The sequence below is a fragment of the Physeter macrocephalus genome, chromosome 1 (assembly GCF_002837175.3).
Source record: "Physeter macrocephalus isolate SW-GA chromosome 1, ASM283717v5, whole genome shotgun sequence".
Lineage (NCBI taxonomy): Eukaryota > Metazoa > Chordata > Mammalia > Artiodactyla > Physeteridae > Physeter > Physeter macrocephalus.
Genome location: NC_041214.2, coordinates 99,983,624 through 100,001,093, shown reverse-complemented (window position 1 = coordinate 100,001,093; position 17,470 = coordinate 99,983,624). Strand labels below are relative to the sequence as shown.

General features: G+C 45.0%; 1 protein-coding gene across 2 annotated transcripts in view; it reads right to left on the bottom strand.

The window, feature by feature from the left end:
* Positions 1 to 17,470, bottom strand: part of DRD3 (dopamine receptor D3) — a 36,814-nt gene that overhangs the window by 13,263 nt on the left and 6,081 nt on the right. For both annotated transcript variants that reach the window (XM_007107974.2, XM_007107975.2), the window contains exons 2-3: positions 11,328 to 11,440; positions 84 to 226 (exon numbers count right to left, since the gene is read on the bottom strand). In XM_007107974.2, the coding sequence (XP_007108036.1) occupies positions 84 to 226; positions 11,328 to 11,440 (256 nt within the window). The remainder of the gene's footprint in view (positions 1 to 83; positions 227 to 11,327; positions 11,441 to 17,470) is intronic.

Sequence of the window (17,470 nt, the reverse complement as noted above, 5' to 3'; positions counted from 1 at the left end):
CATTTCAGGGCTCAGCACCACTCACAACCATTCAGATGTGCTGTGAATCACGCCGCTGTTGGAAGTGGGGCGGTCATTGTTACCTGTGGTGTTGAAGCCAAAGAGGAGAGGGCAAGACACGGCAAAGGCCAGCACCCAGACAGCTGTGATCATGAGGGCCACGCGCCGACAGGAACCCTGTCCTGTACCATGTTGGTAGTGAACCGGCATGACCACCGCAGTGTACCTGTGAAAGGGAAGGGAGAGAGGATAGACATGATGAAAAAGGTTCTAAAGACAAGTTGAAAGAGGTTACTAGAGAAATACTCAGGTTGATACATGTGGCAGGAGAAAAATAATTTGGTTGGAGAAACTTAGAGAGAAAGGGGTATTTGAGTGAACATAGCAGAAAGGCTGAGACAAGATAGATGAAGTACTCATTGAGGGAGGTGAGCAGAGAAAGGGAGAAAGAATAGAAAGCATAGCATAACAACACTGGGTTGCCGGAGAGCTTCTTACCAGTGCTGGTTGACGGCCCAGCTTATCCCAGCCTTATATTCACACACCCTTAACCTTGAAGACTCTAGATGCTGGTTTGTGTGTCTTTACGTTCTCCCACGGTTTTTCAGATAATGATGGAACTGTGCCCAAAGAGGATGTTTAGCCCTGCCTGTATCTTAACATTAATTCTAACCCTCGTAGTGAAAACTATTCCAAGTAGCAGAGATTTTGTAAATAGAGATGAGTAATATCCAATGAAGGCTTATTTTAAAATCAAGTTTTCATGCTGTCTTAGTCTGCTTGGGCTGCTATATCAAAAATACAATACACTGGGTGACTTAAACAACAAATATTTATATTTCACAGTTCAGGAGGCTGGGAAGTTCAGCATCAATGTGCTGGCAGATTTGGTGTCTGGTGAAAACCCACTTCTTGGTTTGTAGATGGCAGTCTTCTTACTGTGTTCTCACACGGTGGGAGGGCTGAGGGGAGCTCTCTGGAGTCTCTTTTCTAAGGACACTAATCCCATTCGTGAGGGTGGAGCCCTAATCACCACCCAAAGGTCCCACCTCCTATACCATCACATTGGCAGTTAGGATTTTAACATATGAATTTTGGGGGGCACAAACATTCACTCTACAGCACATGCTTTTACATGGTCAAAGCACAGTTTCTTACTCTTGTTGGATATTGTTGTCTTTTCTGTGGTATATCCACACATACATTTACAGCTGCTTATTGGACTTACCTGCACGATTGCTCCATGGTTGCCCCAACCTCAAATTATCTGAAATAGATCTTCCTATTTCCCTACCTCTCTTAATCTGCTTCCACTTCCTGCATTTCTTCCAGACATCCGCACCCAACACTCAGGCTTTTTGACTCTTCTTTGGCCCCTCCGTATCATTTGCTCACCCATTCATTTAGCCTTTCATTCATTCAATATTTACTGAGTTCTTACTATATACCAGGTCTTATTCTGGAAATATAGAGATGTGCAAATGGGACATTGTCTCTGTCCTTACTGAGCTGGGAGTTGAGTGGAGTAGATGGATGAAAAAAATGTTAATATAAAATGAAGAGTATCACGAAGGAAGTAAGCTGGGTGATGTGTTTAAGGATAGTGGAGGATGTAAAGAAGGGGCAAATGACATAAGTGGGTAGGAAAATGAGTGGGGTGAGAGGGAGCCGGACATGAGAGAAGGTAGGAGAAGAACATTTTAGGCAGAAGGACAGCAGGTCCTGTAAATTTACCCATTATGGTATCCTCCCCATTATCCATGCATTTCTTTTCTACCACTTTTTCTCTGTGATGGCCACAGCCTCCTGGCTGGTCTCCTACTGCTAAGTCCCCAAATAGATTTCATCATGTCCAACCCACCCCATGTTCCCCCCCACCTAGATGAAAACTGTCTGAAATAGGCATAATTCTAAGATGGCACCCAAGATTTAGGTACTGTAGAACTAGTAGAACTAGTAGAAATTCTGTGATTAGATTACAAATCAACAGACTGAGTACATCAAAAAGGAGATTATCTTGGGTGAGCCTGACCTAATTGGGTGAGCCATTGAAAGGGACTGAGCCCTTCCTTAATTCAGAGAGATTCAAAGCATGAGAAATTATCCTCCTGGCCTGTAAGGGGCAAACTGCCATGTTTGGGAAAAGATCATTTGGCAAGGAACAGCAAAAGGCCTATGTGAGCTGAGAACAGCCCCTGGTTGACAACCACCAGGAAGGTGGGAACCTCAATCTTATAACTGCAAGGAACTGAATTCTACTGACTACCTGAATACGTTTGGAAGACGAAAACACAAGTCAGCCTACACCTCGTTTTCAGCTTTGTGAGACCCTTAGCAGAGAACCTACCTACATGGTGCACAGACTTTTTGACCTGTGAGATTAAAAACAGATATAAAGTCAGTACATTTGTGATAATTTGTTACACAGCAACAGAAAACAAATACAATGTCAATACTTAGCCTTCCTCAACATGACCCCAACTTGCCCAGCCAATCTGACCTCCTGTTGGACCTGACACTTACATATAACTGCAGCCATACTGTCCTAGTGATGGGTTATCTTCAACAGTCTTGTTCAATCCATTATCCCTTTTTCTTCCCTGGGTAGCTCATTTTTTCTCTCCTTTAATCCCAGATCAGCTCTCCAGTAACCTTCCCAGTCCTTCTATCTTACAGAGACCTCTAACTCTGAATGCATATCACTCCTATGCCAATCAATCATGTTGCCCTTCTGCATGCATTATTGAATTTGCCTCATGGCTGGAGAGAGATAGACCCCATAGGATTTAAGTTACTTAATGGCTCAAATCATCTTATAGCCTTGGTATTCCATATAGGTCCTTGTACAAAGCAAGTAGTAAGAAGCTGTTGACTGATTGCCTCATGAACTCTGAAGGCCTCCTTCCTCATAAGAGGACAATTCTAATCCTAGCCCAGCTCAAGGGATCTAATATATATAGCTGGGTCTACATATGCTCAATTTTTATTTATTTATTTATTTATTATTGAAGTATAGTTGATTTACAATGTGTTAGTTTCAGGTATACAGCAAAGTGAATCAGTTACATATACATTCTTTTTCAGATTCTTTTCCCATATAGGTTATTACAAAATATTGAGTATAGTTCCTGTGCTATACAGTAGGTCCTTGCTGTTTATTTATTTTACATATACATTCTTTTTCAGATTCTTTTCCCATATAGGTTATTACAAAATATTGAGTATAGTTCCTGTGCTATACAGTAGGTCCTTGCTGTTTATCTATTTTATATATAGTAGTGTGTATATGTTACTCCCAAATTCCTAATTTATCTGTCCCGTCCACCTTTCCCCTTTGGTAAGCATAAGTTTTTTTCTATGTCTGTGAGTCTGTTTTTGTTTTGTAAATAAGTTCATCTGTATCATTTTTTTTTAGATTCCACATATAAGTGATATAGGATATTTGTCTTTCTCGGTCTAACTTCACTTAGTATGATAACCTCTAGGTCCATCCATGTTGCTGCAAATGGCATTATTTCATTCTTTTTTTATGACTGAGTATTATTCCATTGTGTATATATACCACATCTTCTTTATTCATTCACCTGTTGATGGACATTTAGGTTGCTTCCATGTCTTGGCAATTGTAAATAGTACATATGCTCAATTTTTCATTGTCTTGTCAGTGTCCAGCGAACCTGGAGGCCAGATGCAGAGTAGGAACCCCCTTAGCTCCTCTTGTGCACCTCAAGGCTTGGGGCTGAGGAAGGGAAGGACAGACCCTGGGCTGGAGGGGGTGGGGTACTGCTCCCCGATGCTCCTCCTATATGTGCCAGCCACCTGACTCATCTGCCTCATATGCATCTGGCCTTAAAGTTCATGTGTTAACATTTGTATCCCCGAAGAGCAGCCTGAGAGTCAGCTCTGAGGGCTGAGATGGAGGCAGACTCTGCAGAACTTGGCCTTGGCACCCTAACATGTGACAGAGGTGGCTTCTTTGTCAAGAGGGAGAAATAGAGTCCTTATTTAATAAGGTCAAATTACGATCCCACCACCACCAACCTCAAGGAAGGCCCATGACAACCCAGTTCCCTTCTCCTGATGCACATACACTATAGATGCTCCCTTGAATCCCTAACTTGGCGATGAAGGAGCAGGGCAAGTAGCACCTGGCACTCCTCCAGGCCTCTCACTCTCTCAGGACTTCCGACTCTGCTGGGGCAGTGAGCTGGGGCTTCACGTCAAATATGTCAACCAGGGCCTGGCCCTTAGCAGTGATCCCTGAGGCACTGTGGAGGAGAGGCTGAGCCTGAAGCCCCGCAGCTGTCCTGGCCAAACAGCTGATGAGGGTCAGGAAGGAAAGTTATGGTACACTTATTCCTGTCCAGACCTGTTGGCCTTCATTTACATAATGATCTTGGATGTAAAAGAACCCGACCATTCCATAATTTGGTAGTGTGCTGCTAAATGCCTAACAACTGGCTCTGCAGGTGAAAAAAAGCCCTAATTTATACCATTTGTCAATTTCTGTGGTACAAATACTCCCACCATTGTCCACTTCAAGTTACACCAATGGTTTAATAACTGGCTCAAAAAACTAAAATTTTGCCAATCAGTTCCCACTAGCCATTACAAGCTGACTCCAAGCCCACCACTGAATGTTACACACTTTCTTAGATCCGCTTTAATATTCAGCAACTTGGAGGCTCCCATTAATTCAATGAGTCAGTAAGTGTAGGGAGCACTAGCTCCATTTTATAAAGGAGGAATCAAGGCCATAGAGAGGTTACATGATGAAATCAAGTTCCCACAGCTGGTGGTAGCAGTCTCCGAGGCCAGGTCTCTCCTGGGTGCCCTGCTCCCTGCCAAGGGCACTGCAAGTCTCTGAGGCCTTACGGGGACAAGGGCTTCCTCAGGAAACGTGGCACTGAAAGGTGGTTTGTACTTTGAGAGCATCGCGGCTACCCAGAACTGAGTTTCCCCATCAATTAGCTTGATTCTATTAATTTCCTGGGGGTCCTGTTAAAACACATATTCCAAGGCCACACCCTTGGATACTTGTTCCACTCCAGAAGTTTGTATTTTTAACAAGCAAGTGCATCTTATAAGATTAGACAAGTTGGAGAAAGTCTGCATTAGGGAAAATTTCTGTGTCAAAACTCTTGTTAACTTGGGTAAAAAGTGAGAGATGAGACTACGTTTACCACTGTTACATTTATATATTTTTTCTTCCTAGTTTTAAAACATGATTAAACTTTTAAAATAAATGAGACCCCCCCCCCCCCCCGCCGCCAAATTTGTTTCCAGGGTGAAAAACGCCCTGAGGCTTGCCATCGGGGCTGAAACACAGAGGCTGTTCCGGCATTGGCCATCTGAGGGCACCAGAATGCAGCAAGAACCCAGCCAGCGCGGCGGGGTGAGAAGTTCACGGCTCACCTGGGGGCTCTCCAGGCCCCCACTGGGGAGGCGGGGAGGGAAAGCTCGGCCACCCTGGTTCCTGCAGCCCTGCAGCGACCCTGAATTCCAACTCAAGCAGACTGCTCAGCCTCTGATCTCCTCCCGAATCGATCGCAGATGACCGACAGCAGGCCAGGGCAGGGCTGGGCGTGGGCCCGACGCGCTCACCCGGCGCTTCCGGGTCTTCGGCCGGAGCGCGAGCGCGCGCTGCGCGTGCTGCCCAATCGCTGCGTGGCCAGCCGCCTCCCTTTGAGCTCCTAGCTTTTTGGGTCCTTTCTGGCGTGGCCGGAACGCTGGCAGTGTGCTCAGTGGGTAAGTCAATGGACGTTGGAAACAGACTGATGAGCGTCTGAATCCCTCTTGGCCTGCCGCTGAACCTTGTGACCATGGACCACAGATTTGACTTCTTTGAGACCCAGTTTCCTCATCGCACAAGGGGGGATAATGAGTCCGCCTGATAGGGCTGTTATGGGTATTGAATGAGATGATCTCTGGGAAGTTTTTTAGCACAATGCCCGGTCCATCTTAAGCATTCAAAAAACAGTATTATTATTATTGTCATTATTATCGTGCTAGCCCAAGGGATCTGTGATCGTTCATATCAGTGAGTTTAGGGGTGTCTGCCCCTTATTCCTGATTATCAGGGAACATTAAATTTATTTATTTCTCAAACAAACAAGTGTACAGCACTTTCTAGGTGCCAGGCAACTGTTCGAAGTCCTTTACAAACATTAACTCATTTACTCTTCATAACAACACTTTTGCTCTGATCTCCCCTAAACAGGTAAGGGAACTGAGGCCCAGAGAGGTTAACTGATTTGCTCAAGTTCACCTTGCTATTAAGTGAAAGAGCCAGGATTTCCAGCCGGGCAGTGTGACCCAGAGCTAGGGGCCCGGAGCAGGCTAAGCCTCTGAGAAAGGCAGTGAGCTGCAGTAGAAAGAGGCTGGCTGAATCCCCTCTCCTGCACCTATCAGCTGTGTGATCTGGGCAAGGTTACCCACACAGTCTAGTCTTAAGAATCCTTACCTGTAGAGTGCGGGTAATACACCTACCTTGCTGGGATGTCGTGAGGGTTAGCGATAATGACAAGTTCTTGGTGCCCGGCACGTAGTACATGCTAAAGAAATGGTAGCTATTTCTACCGCTGTTGCCTTTAGATTCACTCAAGTTAGGATTAGCACAGAGGTAGCCAGGGCATTGAAGACAAAGGAAATGTGACTGGTTTACTCCCAGGAAATAGGACCTAGAGAACTGGGTGCCGGCATGGCCAGAGGCCCCTCCCTCGGTGTCCCATCCCCGCCTCCACCAATGAAGGGGCCAGACAGACCGGTGGTGTGGGAGTTGGGAGACTCAGGTTCTAGTTTCAGACCTAAGAGGCTACGGGTACCCGTGGGGGCATTTTAGTTTAACTCATTTCTGCACAAATGAGTTAAACTCTAACGCCCCTTCCGACTCCCAATTCTGTGACGGGGGTTCGTGGGCTTGTCACTCTGCTGAAGGTTTCAGGATCCTCACAGGATTCGACCTCTGCCTGGGGCCCTGTCCCCAAGTGGGAGGTGTGTGTGGCGGGGGGGAACTGAGGAAGGTGCGTCCCGGGGAAGCAGCAGTCGGGGGGAGGAAGGAGGCTGGGCTGGGTGGGAGGACCTGAGCCTAACTCCCCGCCTGGGTTTAATGAGCCCCCGAGCTCTGTGAGGGCTGCTTTTCACCACCTTTTATTTGGTCAGACAGGGGGCTCAATAAATCTTTAGTTCTGTGGACTCCCCTCACGGAATGGTTGAAGGAGAAAGCTTTTTGCAAATGACTGGAAAGCCCTTTGCAAATATAAAGTGCTTATTTAGATGCAAACTAAAAATCCAAGGTGCCTGTGACTCATCTGGTACCTATTGTGCTTGCTGCAGAGACGCGGAGGCTTGCCTGTGTGATGGCTGCCGTTTGAGAGCCACTTAAAGAACTCCCTGGTGAATGAATTTGGTTGCATTATTCCTGGGCTCCTTGCGGAGGACTCGAATTCTCACCGCTTGCTCGGATCTTGTCCTGCTCCTTTGACACTTTCTCAGCCCTCTCCCCGAGTTAGTTCTGACCCAGGATGTGGCGGGAGGGGGCTGGCCTACTGGGAGGCAAGGAGCCAAGGGCGGGTTAGGGGGTTGTGCTCACCCACTCTGCTTTTTAAAAAAGAAAAGGCGGCATTAATCCCAACATCCAGAGCTATGCCTACGAATCTAATGACAATGGCATTACTTGCTTTCAAAAACCCTTTTATCATTTCCTTTTCTTTCCTATCTCTTACCACCCTGTTATTACAGATCAGGGCTTCATGACCAAAAAATGCTGAATCCATTTGGTCAAGTTTGTCAGATGGGTGACTAGCATTGTGTGAAGACCAAAGGTCTGCATGAATGACTGCATTTTTAATGAATTGACCAACTATTTGGCATCCCATGAACAGAATTTAATGCTATGTACTGCAAACTGCTGTGAAGGATAATGGAGACCGCTTTTCCAAGGGCTATTTTCAGTCCTAGAAGAGAAAGGAGGCTCCATTTTGAAGTTTGGTGAGGATTGGTTCATATACACCTACAGGCCAAGAGGGGTACATCCTTGTCCTTTGTGGTCTAAGGCAGGACTTGTTCCTCAGGTTTCAGGTAGGTGAATGCTATGCATTCTGGGAGTTCTCCCTGTATGGGACAGAAGCCAGTTCAAGGTTTGTTCTTGTTGGTTGTATCTACTAGGTGGTGCAAGTAGAAGAGTGTGTTAAGCATGACCGCTGCCAGCAAAATGGTGCTTTTGTGCAAGTTACAAAAAGATACCCTCTCCTGGCTGGTAAAGGGCACCCTCTCTTGGTTTACTCAAGGCTTGGCAATGAAGCCCTTGGCTGAATTCAGTTCCCACACTCCAGTGCACAGCCTGCACAGCCTCACCTGCCAGCCGCATGTGTGAGAATGTGTGTGGGTGGAGTGTATAGGCACACTTTCCAAGATGGTAGAGGGTAGCGTCGGAACTGGAAGGCTGGGAGGGGGCTGTCCCAGAGCCTCTTCTAGAAGCTCTCTTTATACAGTTCTTCCCTCCCTCCTCCAAGGCTGATCTGATCCTACTCTCTCATGGCCTTTCTGAAGGTGCATATTTGTGGTATAAGCACTGGCTACCCTCAGGCATGGACCACCGGATTCAGGATTCAGTTAATATCCCCCCTTTTTTTTTTTTTTTTGGCTGTGCCAGGTGGCTTGCAGAATCTTAGTTCCCTTACCAGGGACTGAACCTGTGCCCTCGGCAGTGAAAGCACGGATCCCTAACCACTGGACCACCAGGGAAATTCCCTGGTTTAGTATTCCTTGTTCAAAGCTCTGTAATAGGCACAGCAGGGAGATTCACAGGTAATGAGGAACTAGGATGATATAATAGTTTGGGGTGGTGGAGGTGATGATATAGCAAACCAGATGCAGTCTATTACTTCTGTAAATGATATATTTCTGAAAGCATGTACTAAAACATGTACTAAATGTCCAGAAATCACACAAAAGACTTAGTTGTTATTGGAGGAATTCTGTTCTCAGAGAGCTAAAAATATTATAAAATCACTAACTATCCCTTCACTTTTTAACAGCTTTATCAAGATATAATTTGCATACCACACAATTCATCTAAGTATACAAATCAATGTGGATTTTTTGGGTATATTTACAGTTATGCAACTATATCCCTTTATTTTTAACACATTCTTTAATGGTATTAGTTTCAGCATTATGGACACGTTCTTTAATTTTCCTTCTCAGGCTAGCCAATCCAGTAATAAAAGTCAAGTGATAGCAAAGTAAATGATAAAAGTCAAAAGCCCACCGAGTTGACTGGTTGGGTTTGCAGTATCACTAGAGGATAGGGTTTTCATGCCCATTCTTTGGTTACACACATGCAAGGAAGTTTAGGGCTGTTGATACAGAGGGCACAACAGTGGGTCACATGAATGTCACACTTGGAGACGTGAGGAGGACGTGCATTAGGACTCCTGCAAAGGGAGCCTGGAGATGCCACAGCATGGTTACAGAGGAAGCACTGTGAGAGTACAGGGGTGACTGAATTAAGCTGTAGACATTTGGAAGGGCTACATGGAAAAGGGGGTCAGTGTGATTGGCCTTGGAGCATGAGAGGGCTAGAAGGCAACCCAGAAAGAGATGAGATTGAAAAAGTAATGTGAGGCCATATTGTGGAAAACTTTGAATCTTAGGCTGTGAGGGTAACTTCAGTTTTTATTCCACAGGCCAGGGAGACACTGAAGGGTTTTGAGTAGGGAAATAGACATTGGGGCTTTACTTCTGGGGGAATAATTCTGAGAGTGGTTGAAGGGCCAATTAGGAGGCTGTGGCAGAAGTCTAGGTGGGAGGTCATAGGAGCCCCAAATAAGCAGGTGAGGTAAGAAGGGAAAGATGGGTCACATTTAGAAAGCATTTCAGAAATAGAGTCTGTAAGCGTTGATTGCTTAGATGTGGGAGATGAGGAAGAGAAAGGAGTCGAACAAAATCCAAGTTTTCAGAAGAATGATGTTGTCAGTAAGAGATCATCAAGTCAAGATGGTTTGGTGCTGTGATGGTTTGATGGTTTGGTTTTTAACATTTTGCCTTGTAGGAGCCAGTGGTATATCCAGGAAGTAATGTGGTCTGGATATCAGGGGAGAAATTAGGGGTGAGGCTGGAGATTTGAGGAGCCTTAGCACAAAGCCTAAGATTGTTAACTTGGAGTCACATAGACATGAATTCAAATCCTGGCACTGCTTCTTATCAGCTGTGTGACTGTGCAAATTCCTTAATTAGTCTAAGAAGCTGGAAATGAAGATAGTAATAGTACCTGAGAGTTGTTGTGAAGAGGAGATGAGTTAAGGCTTTGTCGTGCCTTAGCACGATGTGCTAAATTCGCAATAGATGGCAGATTTTATCTGGGGTCACCTGTTGGAGCTATGGAGTGGTTGAATAATATTCCTGGGAGAGACTGTAGGAAAGGAAGAGGTGGACGGGGACTTGGAGAAGGGAAGATTGGAGGCTCTTGGCTGGCAACAGGGGCCATAAGCTCAAAAGCGACTTCCTTAACCCAGGGCGCTCAGTGGGCCTGGAGATGTCCTTGGGAGCCATGGCAGATCTAAGACTCAGGAAGGGGAAAGGGAAAGAGGAGAGGAAACTGAAAGAGAGAGGAACAGAGGTCCCCAGAGCCGAGGCGGTACACTCTTAGGGATAGAGAATGATGTTACTCTGGTGGAACACACAAAGGCTCTAGTCAAAATCACAGAAATCCACTCCAGCAACCAAAAGGCAATTCTAAAAAACATTGTTCTTTACTTGTTTTTCTTAAACTCTATGAAGGAAATAAATAAATAGGGCACAGTCACATTTTCTAAAATTACCATTCTCTACTCCTCTCTCCCTCCTCCCAGGTACTCCCAAGCTCCCAAGCTTTTCTCTCCTCTCTCTGTCTTTTGCCCCTCTCTCTCTATCTCCCTCCCTTTACCAAAACACCATAACAACAGGAACAGTCTCTCCTAAATGTGTCAGCTCATCTCACCTCTTTGTCCCCCTCACGTTTTCTCCCCACAAAAAATTAGGAATCACAAAAGCCCCAAGGGTGGTAGAAAAGCAAAACCAGAATCCTCTGGGGGAAAGGAAAGCTTATAGGATAGTTATTTCTCTCCTGTCACAGGAGTTTCCTCTCACCTACAAACCATCGCTTAAAAGAAAAAGAGAGAAAAGAGAATGTCCCAGAGTTAAGTTGTACATGGCAGTGACCCCAGTGCCCTCAGATGCAAAGCCTGTGCCTTGGATATAGCAAGAGCAGCTTCCCTAGGTGGTTTCCCTCACCACCTGACCTAGGCCACCTCTCTCCTAAGTCTGGAACGGAAGCCCAGCCTTACCTGTCGATGCTGATGGCACAGAGGTTCAGGATGCTGGCTGTACACATCATGACATCCAGAGTGACGAAAACATCACAGCAAACTCGGCTGAAATTCCAGACTCCACCTGTCACCTGGGTATCAGAGACAAGGATGTTAGTGTTTCCCCCCAGCGAAGAGACAGCAACCCGCTTGACTCTACCGCCTTCCCTAGGCTGCCCTGCACAGACGCAGACATGCCCTCCCTATTGGTACAACATCATTACCAAGGGTAGGCAGGCATCGAGGGACTGTCAGGCTGCCCAAGACTGGTCGCCCAAGAAAGGACAAATCCATAGAATGTTAGTGCTGGAAGGGATCTTCCAAATCAATTAGTCCAGAATTTCTCAAAGTGTGGTCCACAGTGGGGTGCTCATTAAAAATGTGGATTTCTGCACCCTTCCTTAGACCTCCTGAGTCACAGTCTCTGGATCTGGGGCCCATGAATCTTCATTTTTAAATAAATAAACCCCCCTGTCTCCCATCACACCAAGGTCTGTGAATTGCTGATCTGGTTCAAACTCAGGAGGCAACTAAAGCTCATCGTGGTTAAGTGATACGCCCATAGATGCACAGCTGGGAGTAAAAGAACTTGGGTGACTGCCAGATGTGTGCACCGTGCCAAAACTGCCTTTCTGAAGCCCTCCGCCCAGTGGAGAGCTCACCATTTACCAGGAAATAAACTGAACACATTTTTCATAAAACTTACCTCCAAAATGAAAATCTATCTGGCTTCCGGTTTTGAAGCTTTAACAACATCTATAAGAGCCTATGTAAAATAAATCTGTGCCGGTGTGCCTGCCTTCGTCACCATGGTCCCACTCACCAAGAGGTCCGGGGGGAGGTGTGTCCAGGGCATTGGGAAGGGGCCCAGATCCTCTTTACTATTCACGGAATCACTGAGGATGGTTCTGACCTCACGCATTTACACATGTGTTCCAAGCTCCATAACTCCTCCGAGTAACACTTATAAGTAAGTCAGGAATTTAGGTAATTTAAGTTACATTCTAGCACATTTCTATTTTATTTAAAAATTTTTTTACATTACCTAATTGAGCCAGAGAGATATGCTAGGGAGATTATCACTTTCATCCACAAATGCCACTCTTGGGGCCCCGAGGCTTTTGTGCATTTGCCAGCTTCCTGCCCTTGGGGCTGCCATTCTTGGGCACCATGGTTCTCAAGGGGAAACCCGTGAAGCTTTGCACCCCAGGCTGTAGCTGGGTGTTCATGTTACCTCTGCTGGGCAGGCGCAATGGCTATTCAAGAGGAAAGGGAGTGAAACATAGGTACAGTAGCCTCTGAAGTAGCTTCTCAAGGAAAAAAGCTACAAAAAATAGTGCATGAAGATGCTGTTGGCCCTCTGTCTAATTTTTCTCATCCAAGATGCTGGTTATATCACCAGGCCACTTGACTATACATCATTGTTTTTTGGCACTAATGCAAGTTCCTGAAAGGCTCTCTCTCTTTCTCCTTCCCTACTAATTTCTTTCCCCTTAGATTTATTTCCTTTTCAGCATTTGATCTTTTCCCTATATTTGGTCATTTCCAAGCTCTGTTATGAGAAACTCTGACCGAAAATATTTTGTTTAAAAGCAACAATGAAAAGTTCAAACTAGTGATGAAGTCATCAGTTTTGTTCATTTAGTTGTGGATTTACTTTCTCTCTTTTAGTCCAACCATTTGGCTCTATGTAAATAAAGGCTTAACATGAATTTTAAAGGAATTCTGAGAATGAAAACTTTTTAAAAGGGACATGTATAGTCATAACACAATGAGAGGAACCAGGAGAATAGAAGATGGTTTTGCTCAATCCATAGGACAGTTGTATGCTGTAAAAGCTTCTTGCAAAAGGTGAAATTTGTATACTAAATCTCTTTTAACATATGTTTACTATGCAATTTACGCCTTAAATTGGGGAAAACCACTTTTTTTTTTTTTTGCAAAATTGTGAGTGCCTGTTTGTGTACATATGTTGGGGGACAGTGTAGGTGAGAGACGATCATTAGAACAATAGAAAACTGCAGGCTTGCTGGATGTCCTGTTTGTTCATTCATTTGTTTGCTCATTTGTCCATTCATTCATTCATAAAACAAGTGCTTGTGAAACTCCTAATACTTAGTTCATTGGAGGAGGGTATATTATGTGCTTTACATTTATTTATTTATTTATTTTTTTGTGGTACGCGGGCCTCTCACCGCTGCGGCCCCTCCCGCCGCGGAGCACAGGCTCCAGACGCACAGGCCCAGCGGCCATGGCCCACGGGCCCAGCCGCTCCGCAGCAAGCGGGATCCTCCCAGACCGGGGCACGAACCCGCGTCCCCCGCATCGGCAGGCGGACACCCAACCACTGCGCCACCAGGGAAGCCCTAAATTTTTTTTTTTAATTTATTTAATTTATTTATTTTTGACTATGTTGGGTCTTCATTGCTGCGCGTGGGCTTTCTCTAGTTGCGGTGAGCAGAGGCTACTCTTCGTTGCGGGTGTGTGGGCTTCTCATTGCAGTGGCTTCTCTTGTTGTGGAGCACAAGCTCTAGGCGTGCGGGCTTCAGTAGTCGTGGCTCACGGGCTCTAGAGCGCAGGTTCAGTAGTTGTGGTGCACGGGCTTAGTTGCTCTGCGGCATGTGGGATCTTACCAGACCAGGGCTCAAACCTGTGTCCCCTGCATTGGCAGGCAGATTCTTAACCATTGCACCACCAGGGAAGCCCTGTTACATGTTTTAAGAGGTTTTTAAAAAAGATCTTCAGGCCCTGTTCTTGAAGAGAACTGGAGAAGCAAGGCATTCTTAAATAAAGTAACTAGAGATCATCATGAGATCTTAATATCATTAATACAAGCTAACATTTATTGAGAACTCAATCTATGTGTGTCACCAACCCATATGACCCATTCCAGAAAGTTCTATAACTTTGAAATATTGATTCTGATAACTTGATACCTGAATTTTTAAAAACTGTATATGCTCTTAAAGTTTTTTTTTTTTTTTGGTACGCGAGCCTCTCACTGTTGTGGCCTCTCCGGTTGCAGAGCACAGGCTCCGGACGCGCAGGTTCAGCGGCCATGGCTCACGGGCCCAGCCGCTCTGCGGCATGTGGGATCTTCCCGGACCGGAGCATGAACCCGTGTCCCCTGCATCAGCAGGCGGACTCTCAGCCACTGTGCCACCAGGGAAGCCCCTCTTAAAGCTTTTTGAGGACAAATTATACACTTATTTGATAGGAGATTAAATGACTGCAACTTAATCAACCTGATAGGAGCAGGGACTTTTACTTGTTTGCTGCTGCATCCAGGCTCCTAGAGCAATGCCCAGCCTGCAAATATATTCTGACAGAATGAATGGTCTCTGACATAATCTGTGTTAATACTAATAATTACCAATGTCTGAACTTTACATACATGGCCTCTATTGCTGATTATGGTCCTGTGAGAGAGGACTATTGCTATCTTCATTGCAGAGAAAGAAACTAAAGCTTGGGGAGGTTCAGTACCTTGCCCAGAGAGGCATGGCAATAGAGGCAGATGGGGCACTGGAATGTAGGTTGTTACACACCTGCTGTATGGGGGTGTCAGGCAAGGAAGGGGCAGCTGTTGGAAAGGGATGGAAGTGGGTGACACAAGGGAGAAGGAGAAAACCATGTGCCATCAAGGATTTTTGTGTGACAGACTGCATCAACCCCCTTTTAGGGAATGAGACACCTCCTTCTGATTGCTTGTATCCCAGGGTTGTAGAAAAACAGCACAAAACAGTGGGGCCTACTGACTTTGGGGCCTAGTGAAAATATGTACCTGGCAGATTTCTTTGGTCCCTGGTTTCTTGAGCCCCTAAGGACCGAAGCCCTCAAGCTGCCCTCTGGCTTCCAGGCCTCCACTGTGCTACCCCATTCTGGCTCTCCTCTCATCCTGTCTCCAACTCTGCCAGCAAAATCTCCATTCACTCCTTGATCTCAGCTAAGTGTCAAGAAGAAAACAACCTGATTAGCTAATTTAAGTAATTCCCGCTAAAGTGCCATCACTTGGTTTTCCCTAATTGGTGGAATGTGTAATGGAAATACTTAGGTCCTCCACGCCAAGTAAATAATAGTGAAAGATCAATAAAGAGCTGAAAGGGCCAAGAACATGCTAAGTAACTCTTACAGCAACCAAATGAGGTAAATGTTCTTTCCAATTTATAGATAAAGAAATGGAGTCCGAGAGGGGTTGAATAATTTGCCTAAGGACACATAGCTAGTAAAAGTAGCTGGAATTTCAAACCCTTAATATCAACCATTACTCTATTTTGCCTCTCAGAGGTCAGCACGCTGACACGCTGCTGCTGGGAAGTGTACAGTTTAACTCCATTCTCTTATCATAGGAGGGAGAAGAGTTGGCATTGGTCTGTCTACCCACCCACATAGCCGGTGTTCACTGAGGGCCCATTATAGGGCTGATACCTTGCTGGGGTGGGTGTACTGAAATGAATTAAACCTGTTTTTGTTCCCAGGACCTCAGAATATAGTATCTGTGTGTTAGCGGGAGTCATGTGTGAATGGGAAGGGATGAACTGAGGGCCCAGGAGATGGATGCTAAGAAAATAACTATGATACAGTATGATAAGCGCTGACAGTGAGATGAGTACTACAGAGTGTTGGGAGAACATGAAAGGTAAAGTGATTTTTGAAATTAAAGCAGAAGCAAAGCAAAGTAAAAAAAAAAAAATCTGATTGATTTAAGGCTTTTTAGAAACATGATTCTACCTTTTTCCTAAATTTTAATGAATAACTCAACTTTGGAATTAAACAGAGGCCAGATGGTGTTACTCTCACTTGCTAATGAATATAACTAACTCCCTTTGGCAATACAGAAGGTGGGAGAAGCAAGAATGTCTTCAGGTACTGAAGTTGGCTATTGATTTTCAACAGACACAGCCTAAGGCAGCATTTCCCAAATTTTCTGATAAGGCAGCATTTCCCAAATCACCTGAGGCTCTTGTTAAAATGATTCTTAGGCCCTACTCAGAATAATCAGTCCCTCCAGTGATTTTTGCTGCCTGGGAGGGTTGGGAAATGCTGGCTCTAGGGGGTGTGGGGGGGCATGACTTTGTCCCTAAATAATATATATATATATATAACTGAGTCACTTTGCTGTACAGCAGAAATGAACACAACATTGTAAATCAACTGTACTTTAGTAAAATTAAAAAAACATATATATAAAAAAAGAAAGAAATGGTTGTCCCTAGAGCTCCTTAAGCATTTTTTATACCTTGGATGCCTTTGGCCTCATAGTTCCTTCTCAGAAGAATGTTTTTTTTGTTTGTTTGTTTGTTTGTTTTTGCGGTACGCGGGCCTCTCACTGTTGTGGCCTCTCCCGTTGCGGAGCACAGGCTCCGGACGCGCAGGCTCAGCGGCCGTGGCTCACGGACCCAGCCGCTCCGCGGCATGTGGGATCTTCCCGGACCGGGGCACGAACCCGTGTCCCCTGCATCGGCAGGCGGACTCTCAACCACTGCACCACCAGGGAAGCCCCAGAAGAATGTTTTTAAATGCATGAAATAAAATACAGTGGATCACAAAGGATAGTGATTATATCAAAATATAGTTACCAAAGTTTTTTAAAAAAAAATATGTGATTCTTTAAGAATGCACTAAATGACAAGACCTAGTAGTTTCAAAGCACTGATGAGTGTAAATGGTATTTCGGGGTCTGCAAAAACTGTAATGCGATTTGAAAATATAAATATCTGTGATTTCCGCCGGGGACGCTAAGGATTTCTTCTGCTGTGGGTTGATGCTGACATTCATAATTGAAGGAAGTGCTTAATTTCGGTTTAGTGAAAATAAAGAAGTAATTTTATTTACATCCAAGTTGATGGACTCCCCAGTTTAAGAACTCTTGTTCTAAGGGATGGATTTTTAGTTGTTTGTGGGAGATATCCAAGGAGCAAAGATGGAATTACTTCTCTAATTAGCCTCTTCATTCCATTTTTGTTTGCCACATTTGAAATCCTTTTTTTTCTTCCTCCCTCCCTCCCTCCCTCCTTCCTTCCTTCCTTTTTTTTTTTTTTTGCAGGAGGGGATTGCTGTGGGACAAAATAGGGTACTAAATAAGGATTTTTCACTTCTCTGAATCCCAATTTCCTCATCTG